Source organism: Meleagris gallopavo, chromosome 5 (genome assembly GCF_905368555.1).
Source record: "Meleagris gallopavo chromosome 5, MGAL_WU_HG_1.1, whole genome shotgun sequence".
NCBI lineage: Eukaryota > Metazoa > Chordata > Aves > Galliformes > Phasianidae > Meleagris > Meleagris gallopavo.
Window position 1 is genome coordinate 4839144 of NC_139408.1, and position 17749 is coordinate 4856892.

Here is a 17749-nt window from a genome sequence, read left to right on the forward strand (position 1 = left end):
GAGTTTTAAGCAGCAGGGCAGAGATATGTGCAGGCTATGGAGGCCCCAAGTACCAACAGAGTGAGGTCAGAGCCCATAAGTGACTCAGTCTGACAGGGGCGAGCCCCATAGCTGACAGCAAGCCTCATAGGAGCGCTGCTATAGGGTTCCTATAGAGCCTCGGTCCTATAAGAGTGTGCTGAAGGGTTTCTATGGGGCCCCGGCGCTACCTTCTCTCGGCGAGCTCTGCCTCCCGCTCCTCCCTCAGCAGCTCCAGCTGCCGCTCAGCCGCCTCCGCCGCCATCTTGGCTCCACAGCCACTTCCGCTTCCGGGTCGGATGGGGGGATGCTGTCATGGCGGCGCTGGCAGTGGCCAGGAGGCGAGCGGCAGGTTAGGCACGGCCGGGTGGGAACGGCCAGCTTTCGTCTCCGGTTTCTTGCTGCTCGCAGGACGGGCTGTGAGAAACGTGAGGGGAAACGTGCGTGAAAATGAAGGGTGGGATTCGGCTCTATAACTTTATGAAAGGGTGTGCTGCGAGGAGCTACGTGTGGGTCGCCTCCGAAAGGTGGGGTGAGCTGGTGGGGTTGAGGGGATTTCAGCGTGCCTTTTGGCTGGTGGGTGAGAAAGGCGGTGTTCCTGTAAGGGAACTGTGCGTTTTAACTAAGCAATTTGCCTCAGGAAAGCTTGTTGCTGTTCCTGAGATGATTAGCCTCTCAGCGTATGTTCTTGGGTCTCCCCTTTAAAAATACTGAATCTATATTCTGAAGTGCAACATGAATTACACGGTTATTGGGTATGGTGGGGTTGGGTTGATGGTTGTACTTGTTGATCGTAGGGGTCTTTTCCAACCTGAGTAATTCTGGGTTGTAGTAAGCCACTGTTCTTTCCATGTGGATACCAATGAATATTAAGATGTTATAATTACAAAATAAACAATAGAGTTAAGCAAAGCAGATTATAATAACAAAAAGAGAATAGATAGAAAGCTTATCTGTGTCCTGGGCTTGCTTACCAAACTCCAGCAAAGTGGATCTCCAGAAGAGATCCTTTCCTACTGGCAGTCAGCTCTTAAATGGGTCTAGGAAAGGTGGAGCCAGGCTCCACTCCTTCTGGCAGCACAGGTGAATTGCCTTCACCTGTGCTCCTGTGGCTGACTTGTTGCTCGCCTCAGGTCTGAATCCGTGACTCAGCAGTTCCCAAACACCGCGTTTGTGTTATTCTCACCTGTTTAGCTCCATAACTCCCCACCCTTCCTGCCTAGAAGAAAATCAACATCTGGAATGGTAGAAATCCAGGCACAAAAGTGGTGAAACCAAACCTGATGTACCTTCTTCTGCTCTTCCGTTTGGTCTTCCCTTGGGGGTTGTAGTATCTGCTTGGAGTTCCTAGGACTTCAAACCACACTCCTGTGGTGTGGTTTTGGGTGAAAAATCCCTAAGACTCAATAAATTTGCCTAGAATCATCTGATAAATGAAGTGTAAGAGTTCTTCTCCCCATTTTGGGAGGGACCCTTTTAGCAACAGTGCTCAGAGTTAAGAGATCGCATGACAGTTCAGACCACTTGCTCTCCTGTGCCCCTTGGTTGTGTTGTTCTGTTGTTCTTTCACGGAGGTAGGGTGCTATGAGCGTATCGCTATGGGGTGCATTCTTTATGTATCTGTTTTGTCTAGCTGGAAGTCGCACTTGAGCCAAGTGTGCTTGCAGGACAAGACCTTTCTCTTGCTCTCATGCAGTGCTACACACAGCTGATAGTCCTTTGTCAGCGCTGATGAGGCTGCACCTTGAGATTGTGTGCAGTTTTTGGTCTCCTATTACGAGAAGTCATTGAGGCCCTGGAGCATGTCCAGAGAAGAGCAATGGAGCAGTGAAGGGTCTGGAGCATAAGTCTTATGGAGAGTGGTTGAGGGAACTGGGATTGTTTCCTGTGGAGAAGAGGAGGCTTGGGCGAGACCTTATGGCTCTTTATAACTCCCTGATAGGAGGCTGTGGTGAGGTAGGAGCCAGCCTCTTCTCCCCAGATAATAGGATAAGAAATGATGGCCTCAAGTTGCACCAGGGGAGCTTCAAATTGGATATTAGTTAAAAAAAAAAAAAAAAAAAAAAAAAAATTATCTAAAAGAGTTGTGAGGTATTGGAAAAGACTGCCCAGGGAAGTACCTGGAGGTGTTCAAGAGCCATGGAGATGCCACACCAAGGGATGTGGTTAGTGGTCATGGTGGTGATGGTTTGATAACCATCAACCCATCAATCTTGGAGGTCCTTTACAACCTTTATGATTATATGTTCATGTACCTTCTTTTGTGTTCCTCATTGCGGTGGAACCTGAACAAAGGTTTTATAGGCAGAAAGCAGTATCAGGAAGTGGACCAGCACTGTGATATTTCCTTCAGCATCACTGTACTCACTAAAAGACTAAGAGTCCAACTGTTCCTGCTTGGTTTTAATACTTTCTCCCTCTCTCCTTTTTAGCTTTCTTGTTTTCATCTGTGGTTCGCCTCCAGAGCTCCCAGAGCACATCTCTACAGGAAGGGTAATGTCAAATAACACACTGCTTTCATTTTTGCCCCCTTGAAATGCTGACCTACCAGGGGGAGTGTGGGAGGGGGAAAGGAGCCAGGAGTCTGTTTCTCTCTAGAAGAGAGACTTACCAGATCCCTTTTTGTTACTTCTCAGTAAGTTTTAGACACTCTGCCTCCCCTTTGTCACCTGTGCTAGATGGACAACTTCCATTGCCTTGTGAAGCTGAATAAAGAGATAATTAAACCTTCCACTGGGCAAAAGGCTGCAGTGTGTTTCAGTCCATAGCAAACAGCAGAGAAGCCACTGAGTTGTTGCTTGTCTATTTAGGTATAGGTGAGGTTTATTTCCCAGCTGGAGTTGCTATTCTCTCATAAATACTGAGTTTGAGCTGCAGTTTTTTATAAGATGTAATTAAGAGGCCAGTTGCTAGAGGATACCAATCCAGAAGACTTTAGGCTTAGTTAATTTCAGCACTTTTAGAAATGCTTGCTTGTGTCTTCATTTTGTTTCCTCTGTTGAGACTTAGTACAGAAATACCTGTATTGAGCTGCAGGCTGTGCTGCTTCTTGCTTTAACCAGAAGGGGACACTGCAGAGATAAGGAAGTCCTATAAGCAGCATCTGGGGGAAATGACAAAATTCATCTGTGCTGCAGAAGGATTCAAGGGAGTAGTCTCTTCTGTGTGTGGGGACACAGTCTGGATCTCAGTATCCATGGGACAGTGCAGAACATTGTTATTAAACCCTACAACAAGCTCACAAAGCCTTGGTGCTAGCAATTACTTTGAGCTTTTGTTAATTTAAGCTCTTTAAGGGGCTTTTTTGTGTTACTGAGTAAACCAGTCAAACACAGTGTTAATGTTGCCTTCTTTCACTAGCATCTAATGTTCTTTTCCTGAATGTTTTGTGCAGTTTGTGCATCCCGAGTTATTTATGGAAAATGTGGATTCAGCGCCCAGGAAATTCTGACCTTTCCATTGTTTTACAGATGGTATTTAGTGAGCAGAACCTCTCTCTTAAAATTTCAGAAATCAATATCATTCTGATAATCAAATTGAGATCCAGGGTGAATCTACCTTTTACTAAATCTCTGCTTAATAAGGAACTGTAATCTGCTGTCCTTCAGCCATATGTCCTGCTCTGACTGAAGGCATTTGGCACCTCTCTGAATAATCTCTAAATGCAGCTGTATGGGCCCTGTGCCTCCTTTCCCAACCTCCTGGAGGGTGTACTGCAGTTGTGATTAAAGCATTGCATGTGCAAAGTGCTGCTCTTGGTTAGAGTGGCACTTTTCTCTCCACTGTTTCTTAGGGAACAAATCAATAGTTTTCTGTAACTGGCTCTAATGCAGAGAAGTAAACAGTTGCCTCTGGGTCTCCTTGCTGCTCTTTGTCCAGAAGATCTTGAAAAACAGCTAATTACAATCAAGTGCTATTTGCATTTTTACTGCTTGAACTCACGCTGTGAGCTGCACGTAGCATTTCATTTTTGAATTAACACCCAGTGGCATATTAGAGCAGAGTTAATTGTTGTTCAGCTCTGATGTTTTTAGCAAGGTTCTCATGATTTAGTGCTGTCTGCACTGCTGTTGATAAGAGCAGCATATGTGGGTACCTGCAGTACTGATTGTACAAGGCTTGAGGTAGTAAAGAATCAGTTCAGTTTTCAGACAGAGCTTCCCTCCCAGTGATATTCTTGAGAAAAGCAGAGAGGCTTCACTATAACAGGTAATGAGAACATGTTTCTGGCTGATAGCTAAATACTCCTGGCTGCTTTTGGTCTTCTGTGTCAATGCCATTGCCTGCTTGCATTCAAACCCCCAGTGTATTCACTAAAATGAAGGTGTTGCACCTTATGACAACCACGTACCATTTTCAGTAAGTAACAGAGCAACATTTAGGTGGAGCAAGTAGAGCAGTTTTCAGGTACAATAACTTGCTGAGGCAGTTTGAGTTGATCCCATGGTTTCTTAAAGATCTTAAAAGGGAAACACTCAGAACTCTCTCAGGATGATCCCCAGTAGGGACTGCAGGGACTGATGTGAAGTCTCAAAATAGAGAGGCTCTTGTCTCAGCAATGTTGTTACAGAGTATTTTGAAAAGAAACGCTATTAAGGCAATTTTATATCACTACAGTGAAAGCTACCTGTTCAAGATGAATAAGGATTTAATTGGCACCTTATGGAAAAATAAGTTGAAGAATGATGCTTGTGCTTGGCTGGCTGGATGCGAGATGGTGCATGCTTCTGCTCCTTTTTGTGAGCCACTTGAACGAAGACAGGTGTAGGTCTAAGAGATCTCTCCTTGTCCCTCCCCAGCGTGGTATAGGTTGTAGACAGACATGGTAATGACACAGAGGAAGCTTTTGGGTTGAATACTTGTATTGTAACATGCTGAATTGCACCTGGGGTGAGAGAAGCTGTTATTACTGCCATTCAGGTTTTGCAGCTGGAAGCGACAAAGGAAGAGCAGCCTCATAACTCTCCTGTAAAGAGCCCAGCTGTGGTCTTAGGACTCTCTCAAAAACTATTTCACAGAGAAGAGCATTACAAGTAGAGTATAAAAGGATGTGTTGGTATTCATAGTGCTTGAGGCTGATTTAAGAATGCTCCCGAGCCCTTCCTCACAGTCAAATGCAAGTAGCTGCCTCCTAGATGCCCCCAGCTTCTGGATAATTGCAGGGCTTTGCTCTGGTACTGAAGCAGGGGGAGGAACATCATGGTTCAGTCTCTCAGCTGTAGTGGTGGTAACTTGGATCATAGAATTAAGTTGGAAGGGACCCTTAAAGGCCATCTGGTCCAACTCCCCTGCAGTGAACAGGGATACAAGACAGCTAGGTCAGCATGTTTGGAGCTCCATCCAGCCTGACCTTACGCGTCCTCAGGGACAAGGCAACCACCACTCTAGGCAACCTGTTCCAGTGCTTCATTACCTTTAGTGTTAAAAAGCCTTCTTCCTTACATCCAGTCTAGATGAAAGTTTGAATCCATTTCCACTTGTCCTGTCACAACAGACCCTGCTAAAGAGTATGTCCCCTTCTTTTTATAGCCCCTTTTTAGATACTGAAAGGATGCTTTCAGGTCTCCCTTGGAGCCTTCTATTCTCTAGGCTGAATAGCTATTTCAGCCTGCCCTCACAGGGAGGTGTTCCATCATATTAGTGGTCCTCCTCTACACACTCTAGGAGGTCCATGTCTCTCCTACAGTGTGGACTTCACATCTGGATGCAGTACTCCAGGTGAGGTCTCACCAGTGCAGAGCAGAGGGGCAGGATCACCTCCCTTGCCCTGCTGGCCACTCTTCTTTTGATGTGGCCCAGGATACAGTTGACTTTCTAGGCTGTGAGAGCACATTGCTGGCTCATGTCCAGCTGCCATACAGAGTACCCTCTCTTTTCAGCACGGCTCTGCTACATCCTTATATCCTCCAGCTTGTATTGATACTTGGCCACGACCCAGGTGCAGACCTTGCACTTGTTTTGTTGAACCTCATGAGGTTCACCTGAGCCACTGCTCAGCCTGTCTGGGTCTCTCTGAATGGCATCCCATCCTTCTGGTGTGCTGACTGCCCTCCACAGCTCACTGTCATCCAAAAACTTGCTGAGCATGCGCTTGATCCCATTGTTGATGAAGGTGTTAAAAAAAAAAACTGGTCCCAGGACTGACCAAAAGACACCACCCGTCACCAATCTCCATCTGGACATGGAGCCATTGATTACTACTCTCTGGGTACAGTCTCACAACCAGTTCCTCTTCCATTGAACAGTCAACTCATCAAATCAGTATTTTTTTGATTTGTAGAGAATTGTGTTGAGTGGGACTCTGTCAAAAGATACATCCATGGGAAAGCTTACAAGAGACTTTCATCCAAAACTCATATGCAAGGCTTTAGGTCTGCTCCGACTGGTGCTAGTGACAAAATTCCAGTCAGTAAAAATAAGGTGTGGAAAGTAGCTGGTGATCACTGGGCTTGATCATCACTAGCACATCCAGCTGCAGATCATCAGGGACAAGCCCTAACCCAGCTTAGCTGAATTTTATGTTAATTCTGTTGGTTTCTTTGTGATCTCTTCTGTTGTTTTGATCTATTTCAAATAACATTCTGAAGTGGTAAGTGGGAAAAAAAAAATCCATTTCCCTCATGTTGTGATAGGGAGGATGTAAAACAAACCAACCACTGAGGTATTTATTCCATTTACTTAAAGCTTACAGCATTTCATGGTAGACCTAAATGACATTGGGTCCTGGGAGCAGTGACTGTATTAGGCAGAATTTTGCGGATTGAGCTCAGGAAATGAAGCTAAATATTTGTGTTTTTTCATCTTTTGGAGAGATCTGTTTGTTACACATGGATCTTCATTATCAACCTTATCGTTCACAGGATTGTTGCCAAAACATCTCTGACTTCACCCCCATGGCCTGAAGTGAAATTGCCAAATCCAGTGGAAGAAGCAAAGCACCATGCAGGTAAAGGTCTCAAGTCTTCAAGTGAAGCTTAACACTCTAGTGTTGACACTGGTGACTTGATTGAGTTTATATCAGTGTCTTTGGTGATTCAAGCTTTTTGTTCTTTCCTTTTAGTGTCACTGGACTCATGCTCTGACTGTTTGTATTAGAGATTTGGGTAGACTATGAAGTCCCTTAGTTTGTGATAGTCTGACAGGTCATACTGCTCTCCAGGGCTCTTATCTGATGGGATGTGTTGCTACCTAAAGCATAAAGTGTGGCTTTATGACAGAGGGAATAACTGTCTTTTCTTTTAGTGGATACAACAAAATGCGAAAGCCAGCATAAGCAGTTGGATAGTGGGCACACCAGAGAGCTGATATTTCTTAGTGAATAATACAGAATGCTAGAGCCAGTATAAGCAGTTGGACAGTGGGCACATGACAGAGATGTGGCATAAGGCAGCAAGCAGGTGGGAAGCAGCACAGTGTTAGAGAATGCATGCTTGTCCACACATTTAGTCAGGATCACTGAACACAGGCATTAGTCCTCTTGGAAGAAGCTCATGGATCAGACAGGAGTTAGCCTCACAAGTCAGCATATGAAGTGTATGTAGCTGTTGAACAACCAGACACAGGTTCCCCCTGGCTGGTAGAGATATGGAAATGAAATACAGAGAAGGTAATAGGTATGTAGCCTTATCTTGTCCGGGAGGGGCTGTTGTAATCCAGACCCTGCTGCAGATGGTAGAAGAGAAGCCAGCACAGGTACAGAACATTTCTCAGAACAGTAATAACCCCTAGTGGGTGAATTTCTCTTACAGTTCCTGTGGAGGTGGGCAGCTAGCAGTCATCTGCTTCATGCAAGGAATGAGCTTTTTATTAACAGGCTGTCTTACTGTCTAGTTGCATTAGTGAAAGACATCAGTGAAAGGCACCCAAAAGGACATTCTGAAGACTGTAGTCTAGAGAGGCCTGAGAAGTGAAGGAGGGAGGAGATCTACAAGGAAACAGTAGAAGGAGAGAAGCAAAGCTTTGCCTGTGTTTTAACAGATAGTTTCCCATAGCATAGCAAAAATGTGGTAATAACTGTGCGAGTGATGTACCTTGGAGAGAGTTGCTTCTTCCAGGTCTTCTCTCTGACTGCTTTTTTATCCTGCTTTTCATTTCCTCTGCATGTCTGGGATTGCTCAAGTGACAGATGAGCGTTCTGTCCCAGAGCATAATTTGACCCAGTAGTGAACCATAAACTGCTTCATTTGATTTGCTGACGCCCTGGGGTGGATAAGGTCCCATGTTCTTCTGACTGCTTCACATGGGATCCTTGGGATTGTTGTGATTTCCGTGCCTTGTAACCTCCTACTGTTTATGAGCTTGCATTGCTATCTCCTGGCTGTGCTTATCCAAAGCAAACTAGAGCATTTGAATTCCGCCTGATATTCTCCCGCTGTCTGTGGAAACAGACATGGATATTTTAGGAACCATCATTCCACATGATGCTGAGATTCAAGCTGTCCTAACAGTCAGGTGGTAGTATCCATTGATGTTTCCTGTCATTAGAGATGTTTGGAAGAGCAAGCAATAACTTCAGAGTCCATGTATGTTGAAGAACACTTCTCTTTTTCTGATACAAAAAGATGAAGAAGTTGGGTGGTAGAAAGTTGAAATTTGGTGAGGAAGTAAACCTTGTTAGAATATGACTCCACATTTTTTTTTTGGCCAAGGTCAGTGTTTTGAAATGCTGGTTTTGAGATGTTGACCACAGTACTACTGAAATACATGTGTCAGCAGTTTAGAGCTGAAATAAATTTGTTGTATCCTGTTGTGCATTGGGGTTTGTAACAAAAGGTATCATACTTTTCTGTGGACTTCTGGGAGTGGAGCACTCTGAATTAGAGAAGAATACGCAGAGGACTTTTCTCCTGGGATGGCAATTCCAGCAACACAGAAGCATGGCTCTTAGTTTTAGTGAGAATTGTACTAACTACTGTGTTGGTAAAACAATTTTTCTTCTAACCTCTACCTATAATAGTTTGCTGGTTTGAAACTTGGATGCTTTCAGAGTGTTCCTGTAGGGGTTGGACTTAGTTTGGTTGTAAGTGCTTGTCTATCCCAAATGGTTATTATACTTTGTTTGCATTCCGAGAAAAGAACAGTGATTCAGCCACTTGTGAGGACAATGAAGAAAGTCTATTTTTCCAGTTATAGCAGAGTTACTCTTTTTCTGATCAGCCTGAGATGATGGAAAGCTGCTATTTGGCAGGGGAATAGCACTCATTAAAAAGGACCTTTTGATGTTCTCGTAAAACTTGATTTTGGCTTCACTGCACAGGAAGTTTATCACAGAAATCTGAGTTCTGTGCATGTGCTATGCAGGACCTTGTCCCTGGAATTTATACTGCTCCTGGCACCTTGCTCTGGTTGCATGTGCGTATAGGAAGAGCTTTTCTGGAAGTCTTTCCAGCTTTTGCTGCAGGTTCTCAGGCCAGGTTTTGTTAGCATGCTGGAGTCCTTCTTCCTGTGTACTTTGCAGAACTCCTCTTGATGTTCCTGGTTGCTTTACCAAGTATTTAGTGTCCTGGGCTTTTCATGCATTACTTGGAAATTGAGGAGAGCTCCATTCCAGATGTGTAGACAAGCACTCTCTTCTGGAACGCTTTGTATTTGAGTACAGTGTGTTTCAGGATGTCTAAGAAAGAGGCTGAGAAATCAACTGCTTGGAATTAGTTGCACGATATATTTATAGGTGTCTGCTTACGTGCTTACTATGAGTAGGTTTTTACAGCCACTAGAAGGCAGAAAGGTTTGTGAAAGAGTGATTCATGCCCTGTAGGAAACAGCATTGCTCTCATAATAAATTATTAAGGTTGGAAAAGACCTTCAAGGTCATCTAGTCCAACTGCACACCGACCACCAATACTGCCCCTTAAACAGTGTCCCTAAGTACACATCTACACCCTTCTTGAACCTCTTGAGCCTTGCTTAAAGATTCCCAAAAGGTAACAGTTTATGTGGGAGAGCAGTGTGGCTGAGTTAATTCTGATCGACTCTTCGCGCTTTGTTGGGTTTTCTACTCTAATTTCTTCTCTGCTTTTTGCCAACAGAAGTGGTGCAAAAGGTGAATGAGATGATTGCAACAGGGCAGTACGGGAGGCTCTTTGCTGTGGTTCACTTTGCCAGCAAACAGTACAAAATAACCAGTGAAGACTTAATTATGATGGACAACGTGCTGCAGGCTGAATGTGGAGACCGAATCCGGATGGAAAAGGTAATGTGCCTTGTCCACAGTGCCTGTGACCCTCATGCTGTTTCTGCTGCAAACAGAAAATAAGGCAAAACTCATAACCAGGCTTTGAAAAGTCCTGAAGAGCTCCTGTTGGATCTCCCATTCTTATTTTCAGCTTTTTTTTTTTTTTTGTCTTAGTTTTATTCCAATCTGAGCTGTGTTGTTAGTGATAATGTTAATATGGTTTCTGTTGAACGAGGTTGGAATGAGTTGTGACAGACTCTGTTAGAAGACAGATTTCTGTTGTACTAACTTCATCCGAAAAAAGAAAATTATAGTTGTTGTTTTTAGAGATGACAGTGAAAGAAAGACTATGTTTACCTTGAGACTGCTACACCCAAAACACTGACAGTACTCCCAGAGGAGCTGTCACTGCTCAGAGCTTTCCAAGATCGTTATCATGCTGAATATGTTGGGTGGAGGGAGAGGGATGCTGCATGTAGGGGAGAATTGCCAAGATGCAACTCAACATATTTATCCTTAGTCTTGGTTAACTAGCAGGAACTTGTAGAGGCTCATTAATTAAAATTTTAAATGAAAGACTCTGAAGTAGGATTTTGTTGGATTAATATTGAGTTGTTACAGCCAAGTAAGCAGTTAAGGAGAGAAGGGCAATTCAATTTCAGGACTTTCAGGACAATTAGCTCTGAAAGTCCTGCTTAGAGACAACTTCTTAGACTTCTTAGCTATGTTTTCATCTGTGTCCTACATCTTCACATACAGTGGAGAAGTGACTTGCACAGAGCAGCCAAGCAGGAGAACAGAGGTCTTTGAGAAAATGAAGAAGGTTAAGAACTTGCCTAACCACCATAACCCAACACCACCGTACTCCTGTAGAAATTTCACTGAAAAATATCTTATTAAAGGAAAAAGTAGAACACCTAATGTCCATTTCTGTGTTGCTTTTAAACTGCTGCCATACAGTAAGTATGGGAGGAGGCTACCTGTATGAAATGCTGTCTCTTCTCATGAGAACTTCTCTATTATTTCACCTGCTTCTTGGATGGGAGTGTGATTGAAGTGCTCTGAAATGAAAGGGTTTGTCTTTTGGTGGGGAACCAACCTCAGCTACTCATTTCTTTATTGTCCATCTTGAGGCCAATGGACAATCCAATAGGGAGGACAATGATTAAAGTGTTTCTGTAGATGATATGTTGCAATTGCTATAAAACCCAATGATTTTAGGAGCTGCCACTCATTCAGCACCCACGCAAAAACATATTCTTCCCTGTGTTGCTTTTCGTATCTTTTACAACTGTTGGTGAGCCAGAACAGGAAAGTTCAGTGTGTTCTGATCAGTGTGAAAGATACTTCTAAAGTATGTTTTAAAATGAAGTTCTGGAAGTCTGTCTGTTTTATGAATCCGTTTCTTGCCTGTGAACTGCCATTCTCCACTGGTCCTCTCTAGTAATGATGCCAGGTTTGAAACATGTAAAGATCCATTTTTAAGCAGTTTGGCTCCTGTATGGTGGCTACAGAACTTGGAAAATATTGCCTGTATTTCTGCTGGTATGATGCACCACTGATATGTCTGATTATTTTCCACAGGTTTTGCTGGTTGGTGCTGATGACTTCACGCTTATTGGAAGACCACTTCTGGGGTAAGAGATCTCATTCAAGAATTATCCTGCAACCTGAAGAGAAACCTGAATTTATCAGTGCTCTTTTCCCAGCCCTATGGATTCTGAAAAAAAATCAGCAATAAAACAAACTTGTCAGCTTTGGCTGGCTCTTAACTATTACCATAGTGCCAGGATAGAGCAGAGTACCCATTCCTAAGGTAACTGTAGGATATTAACCCCTGTTGGCTTGGCTCTGTTTTCTGATGTGTAAGTCTTGCAGAGACTAGCAGTAAATCTTGCTCTTTACTCCCTAACCATAATTGCAGTGATAGCCATCTTAAAATAACCCAGAAATCCATGCCTGTCCCTTAGTGCCTTAATTTGAGGTGGTTTTTTTTTAAAAAAAAAAAAAAAAAAAAAAAAAACACACACAAAAAAAACCTGTTTCCTTTTACCCATGATTTAACCCAGCAGGTCTTAATCTTAAATGAAAAGTTCCAAGTTTTCCCTTCTTCCTAGTTACATGCCTCCAAAAATCGTGGCACCAGCTCTATCTTAGAGCTGTCAGGCTTGCTCTATTTTAGAGAAGACAGACATACAAATGGGCAGAACACCTGGTTTGTCAGCATTTTCTTTACCAGAAGGAAGTGGTGTGTGGACTCAGTGTTGCTGACTGAACTCTTAGCATCGGCTGGAAGCAAAGTCGTCAGCTCTATTTAGCTTTCCCCAGAGGTTCTAGTGGTAAAGTACTAGTTGAAATAATGTGGTTTGCAAGTGCTTTAAGAATCTGGAAGTCCTGGCTGTGGTCTGACTGCAGACTGAGCTGCATGTTAAGTGTTGGCTTGAACTGCAGCAATTTGGCAGAAGACAGCCAGATAAGGAGGAACTTGTAGATCTTGATGCCTTGCAGATTCAAGTTAGAAACACCATGTATTTTCAAATCAGTTTGGCTTCTGAATGCTTTTTACATTACTGGGAGGATGTCTGTATTCCAGAGTTATAAATAACGTTTGCACATTTGATAACATGATTTCTGCCATGGGTTTCTAGTGTTTGATAGGATTATGAGGGCTGACAGCCTTTATTAGCACTTCTGTAAAGAGATTTGGAATGGCGGATCTTCAGGAGCCTTTGAATTATTGCCAGATATTGCTTAACTTGTTGAAGATCTTTAGGAAGTAGAAATATCATTACTAGGATTAGAAACATAATCTTGCTGAATAGTAGGATCATAGAATATGTCAAGAAGGGACTCGTAAGGATCATCAAGTCCTGCTCCTGGACACATTCTGCAAATGGGGATGTGTCATGCCAGATGGGTTGGGAGCACTGTCCTTCACCTGGCTTTCTTAACTGGAGTGCTGTACTTGGATGTGCCCTAAGAGCTTTAGAACAGGAAGCAAAGCAGCTGTTTGATTCCTGCATGTGCTCTAAGTCTGCAGAAGGCACTGTCAGTTGCTTGAAGCAGACCAAATTGCGTGCTGAACACTAGTAATTTTGGCAGAGGAGGATCACTGGAGGAGGAGGAGGCAGAGTGGAGGGCCAGTGAAGAGATGCCATCCTCCCTCTGAGATGTGAGGAACCTTCCCAGTTTTTCTAGCTCTCTGTACTCCATGTCACAGCAATTCTTTCTCATAGTTCCCAGTTGTGTCTAAACCACAAACGTTTTGGAGGGGAGATAAGAGCTTGGATGCATTTTTGTTTTTCTGCTGTTTTAAAAATAAACACATCAGTGAATACTTGTGTCTGTGTAAGACAGTTCATTACAGCTGCACTCTCTGTTCAGACTTGGAGAGAGGTAGGAACTTGTCCTGTTTTGGACAGATGGTCATGTTTTTATTTTCTGTAGCAGATACCCCCCAAGATGACACTCCTCTAAAGCCTTTAAAAAAAAAAAAAAAAAAAAAAAAAAAAGAAAAAAAAAAACCAGCAGTGCAACAAAACATATCTGTGTGGCAGAGGCTATTTTGAGAACTTGGAGCTGGCTTCTCTGGAATCTGTTGGGTTTTGTTTTTATTCAGGTGACTTGCTGTCTGTTCAATGGGCACAAAGGGTATCAAATGGTATGCAGTTGTACTTTGTTTAGCTGTATAGTGTAAAAATTATTGTGTATTTTGAAAGCTGTGATTAGAAGCAGGCGTAGCTCTGCATGGGTTTCATCTCATGATTTGATGCCCCTGAGACAAGAAGTTGTTTGTTTCTATACAGAGTACAGCTGATGAGAGGTTTTTTCCCTTTAAATGAACCTTATTTTTCTCCTGCCACCTGACTGTTTTTGCAGTGGCTTTAGTAGCAATGAAGAATTGTCTGAAACTCCTCCTGGACAGTCAGGCTGGATTCACTTACCCTCTGCAGGGAGAGAGTTTGGCTGAAGTTGTTACTCTGATAGTTATGGTCCTTTGGGGCTGTAGGTTGCCCGGATCACTTGCACTGCTCACTGACAAAAGCTTTCAATCTAGCTTAAATCCATGAGGTTTCAGCCTAATTTTTTCTTACTTCCTGCTAAAATCTGATTGATAGATGTGCTTTTGCATCTTCGCTTTGTTTTGCTTTCTGAGAGCAACAGTCCTGGCTGTCCCAAACTCTGGGAAATGTGTGACCCCCCCCCCCCCCCTTTCTTATTTTTATGGGCATTCCAGTCATACCTAAGACATTCAATAAAGATTTCTTTTTCCTTGGGCTCTGTTTTGCTGAGAACTTTTCTGCTTATATGCACTTTACCAGCAAGTTGGTTTCTACCCTTCTTCAGCCTTCCAACCAGCAGCTCCTAGTGATTTGTCCAACAGAGAGGAGGACTCACTGGAACCTGCTGGCCTTGAGCTTTGACCTGCACCTCACCCATTTCTCAGCAACACCCTTAATTTGCTTGAAAGCTTTTCAACATCTATAGGCAGTGCATGGGGGGATAACTATTTACAGATATGCCAGTGTTTCTCTTGTTGGCTGAACGCTACCCAAGGTTTAGGGCAGCGGATGTGGTCCGGCAATGAGAGCTGTATCAGGGATGGCTTGGCTGTGTTGCTGCAAACTCTGCCTATTCTGAGAGCAGCACAGAGATTTCAGTGACCAAGTTGTTTTATCTGGCCTGGCTGCTTTCCAGTTTCCCCATGTGATCATCATTAGTGAGTTTCTGACATGCCTTTACCGTCCAAGCCTCTGAGAAGTCAGTGGGAGTTTAGATTTCCTTTTGCCTTCAGTGGATAGAAATTAGACCCAGAAAGCAAAGCTCCCTAATTATAGTGGCAAAACACACTCAGCCCCTGGAGTGCAGTTCAGTTTTTTGGTTTGTTTCGTAGCATCACGGTGCTTGCTGTGTACCTCAGTAGTGCTATTGGTGCCATTGTTGGGCTGAATCTGGATAACATCTTTTAGCTGGGATGGCAGGGTCACCCGGTGGTCTTTTAAAATCCAGATTATTTTATGTCTATTTCCTTCTGGGCTAGTCAGTAAATGTAGATGTATCATTTTTTTCTTCTGACCGTCTTTTTCTCCTCACTGGATTCAATCACTGATAGATATTATACCCCAGAGGGTAAATGTTAAATGGGATGCTAAATGTCTCAGAGCCTTTGGCCTCTCAGTGACCTTGCTGGAACAGCTGGCTTGATGGGCTTCTCTCCTCTGCCCCCATAAGCGCAAAGTCATTTGTCAAGAAAATGCTCTTTAAATGTCTTCTGGCAGCAAAGTCAGTGTGCTAATCGGTTTTTAATGGTACTCTGCAGTGATGCTGCATGAAAGTGTCTTTTCTGTCTCAATGGTGGCTGTTGATTAAAAGTACACTTTCCAAAGCTCTAGTCTGAATGTGTTTATCCTCTCAGAGAGGAGCCAGTGAACAGACAGGTAGCTGGTCCTCCAGCACATGCTTCGCATCATCCTGTTTTCTAGGTTGGGTATTTTTTTGAGTGGCAGCCAGAATTCCCAGTGCTCTTATTTTCAAACTTCAGCAGGACTTCTCCTGGTGCTCTGCAGCTTTCCTGGGTGGGTAGGAGGTCTTTATTCATGTGTATTGATAGAGTAATACAGAGAGGTGGATTACTTTGTGGCTTTAGTCATGTCTGAAGGAAATATGGCTATGTTCTTCTCTTCATTTCCATCTGTGGGGAAGGAGGATGTTTAGTTGTGGAGAATTTCCTTCCATGTGCAGAAGTGAGTTTTAGAAACAATTTGAAACTTTGAGTGATGTCACCATCCAACCTGAACTCCCCTGTTTGCGAGGTAAGCTGTAAGTGAAATCAGTGAGTGCGTGCCCTCTCTTGCAATTTGGGGTAAGCAAGTGGGACAGACCAAGAGGGGGAGGGAGAAGAGAGCTGTGTGGGAAAAGAAGTGACTTGCTCCAGTAGCTGATTAGCTGTGCTTCCTGCTAGAAACAGTGGCCAAATCTCTTTTGGCTGAGTTTCTGCCAGAACTTACTTAGGTAAGAAAGATCAGAAGATTTTATTCCAGCTGTCTGGGGTGCTTTACGGAAGAAGGAAAGACTTCTGTGTTGACTAGCAGAGCACAGGAGGAGGGTCTGTGGTGGGTTTGATCTGTACCATAAGAAAAGTAGAAAGATCTTGTGAACATGGCAGGAGAAGTTATCTGATCTGTAGTCCTGCAAGCTCCTCCAGGCTTCTGTTACTCTCCTTCCTCAGCTGTTTCTGATCTCATCCTTCATGTGGCAGAGAAGTACTGTCCTTTAGACTAGCACTTCACTTGGCTGTTCCACAGAGAGCACCTTGAGGCTTTTGGTTTTGCACCACAAAACCAACTTCCTGACAGATGTCCCCTCTTCTTCCCTGGCAACCTTGTAGTTCATGTGGACCTGGGCTTTTTATAGCAGGATGTGTTATCTTTGTGTCGCTTCTCCCCCGGAACCTATTCACCAACAGGCAGAGAATGTAAATAATTAACAAGTGGTACTTTTTTTTTTTTTTTTTTCCTGTATTTTTAAGGAGAGATCTTGTCCGTGTGGAGGCTACTGTGATTGAAAAGACGGTGTCGTGGCAAAAAATCAACATGCGCTTTCGGAAAAAGCACAATTATCAAAGGAAAAAAAGTAAGATACAAGGAACACAGAGCTTACTTCCCTGCTGTTCTGTGGCTGGGGTATGGATATGCCTGAGGAGAAATGTATCACAACATCAGTGCCTGGGGAGGGAGATGTATTCACCATACTCCAACACTCCTCAAGGAACAACACTTCTTTCCCAGCTTGCTGCCCCAGATGTGTGTCCACTGTATTCAGAGCAACAGTGACTTTATTCCCTCTGTCCAGCACCCTTTGTTAGATAGCTTTGTAAAAGAAAACAAAAAAAAAAAACTCAAAACCTTTCTGGAAAAGAAAACATTCCATGGTACAAAACCAGTTTTGGTCTCCTTCCAAAGCCTTAAGTACTAGCTATGTAATCACAGATACTGACAAGCTCTAACAGTATCCTGTGGCAGTCCTTTTGACTCCCCCTTCTCAGATATGACTGAGAGGGTGGAAAATGATGACTGTTCTTTGCAGAATGGATGCTAAAACCTTAACCAGTATGACACAGTCCCGTAGGAGCTCTGCCTAGACCTCTTGCTCATGCAATACCAATGTCATGTAGCTGTCCTGCAACATGGCTGCATCTGTCAGCACACCCCATTCTAGACACTGTCACGCCTTGGCTTGCCTTAATGTAGCTCAGCCTTCTGACGGGTACGCAGCAGTTTGCATGCATCATCTGATCTTTTTTTTTTTTTTTTTTTCATTCTTTTTCAGTTATCACGAACCCACAGACCGTCCTCCGGATAAACACCATAGAAATTTTCCCCTGTTTGTCGTGATTGATTGATCGGATGTCGTGTGGCTTAGGCTTATTACTGCTTTAGGCAATTACGGAAATAAAACTGCCTCGGCGTCATAAAGTTCTGGACTTCTTGCTATTGTCTGAAGTGGAAATCTATATGTAATTTCTTTTTAAAAAGCAAAATGAAATATTTTTTTGTT

At 43.5% G+C, this 17749-nt stretch overlaps 2 protein-coding genes across 2 annotated transcripts in view; one reads left to right on the forward strand and one right to left on the reverse strand.

The window, feature by feature from the left end:
• Positions 1 to 313, reverse strand: part of IGHMBP2 (immunoglobulin mu DNA binding protein 2) — a 35439-nt gene extending 35126 nt beyond the window's left edge. The window contains 1 exon segment of the mRNA XM_010710873.4: positions 210 to 313. Within this exon segment, the coding sequence (XP_010709175.2) occupies positions 210 to 283 (74 nt within the window). The 5' untranslated portion in view covers positions 284 to 313.
• On the forward strand, positions 275 to 17667 carry MRPL21 (mitochondrial ribosomal protein L21). Its single transcript, XM_085223949.1, has 7 exons — positions 275 to 370; positions 2451 to 2511; positions 6879 to 6964; positions 10047 to 10210; positions 11777 to 11829; positions 16722 to 16825; positions 17522 to 17667. Exons 1-7 carry the CDS (start codon positions 334 to 336, stop codon positions 17584 to 17586), a joined length of 570 nt encoding a protein of 189 aa, XP_085080075.1. The 5' UTR covers positions 275 to 333; the 3' UTR covers positions 17587 to 17667.
• Positions 17668 to 17749: the final 82 nt, after the last annotated feature.

Excerpts from the sequence above, each read along its gene's own strand:
- MRPL21 (XM_085223949.1), top strand. The coding sequence starts at position 334 with ATGGCGGCGCTGGCAGTGGCCAGGAGGCGAGCGGCAG. Across the intron at positions 2,512-6,878 it reads AGCACATCTCTACAGGAAGG|GATTGTTGCCAAAACATCTC; the intron begins GTAATGTCAAAT and ends TATCGTTCACAG. Across the intron at positions 10,211-11,776 it reads ACCGAATCCGGATGGAAAAG|GTTTTGCTGGTTGGTGCTGA; the intron begins GTAATGTGCCTT and ends TATTTTCCACAG.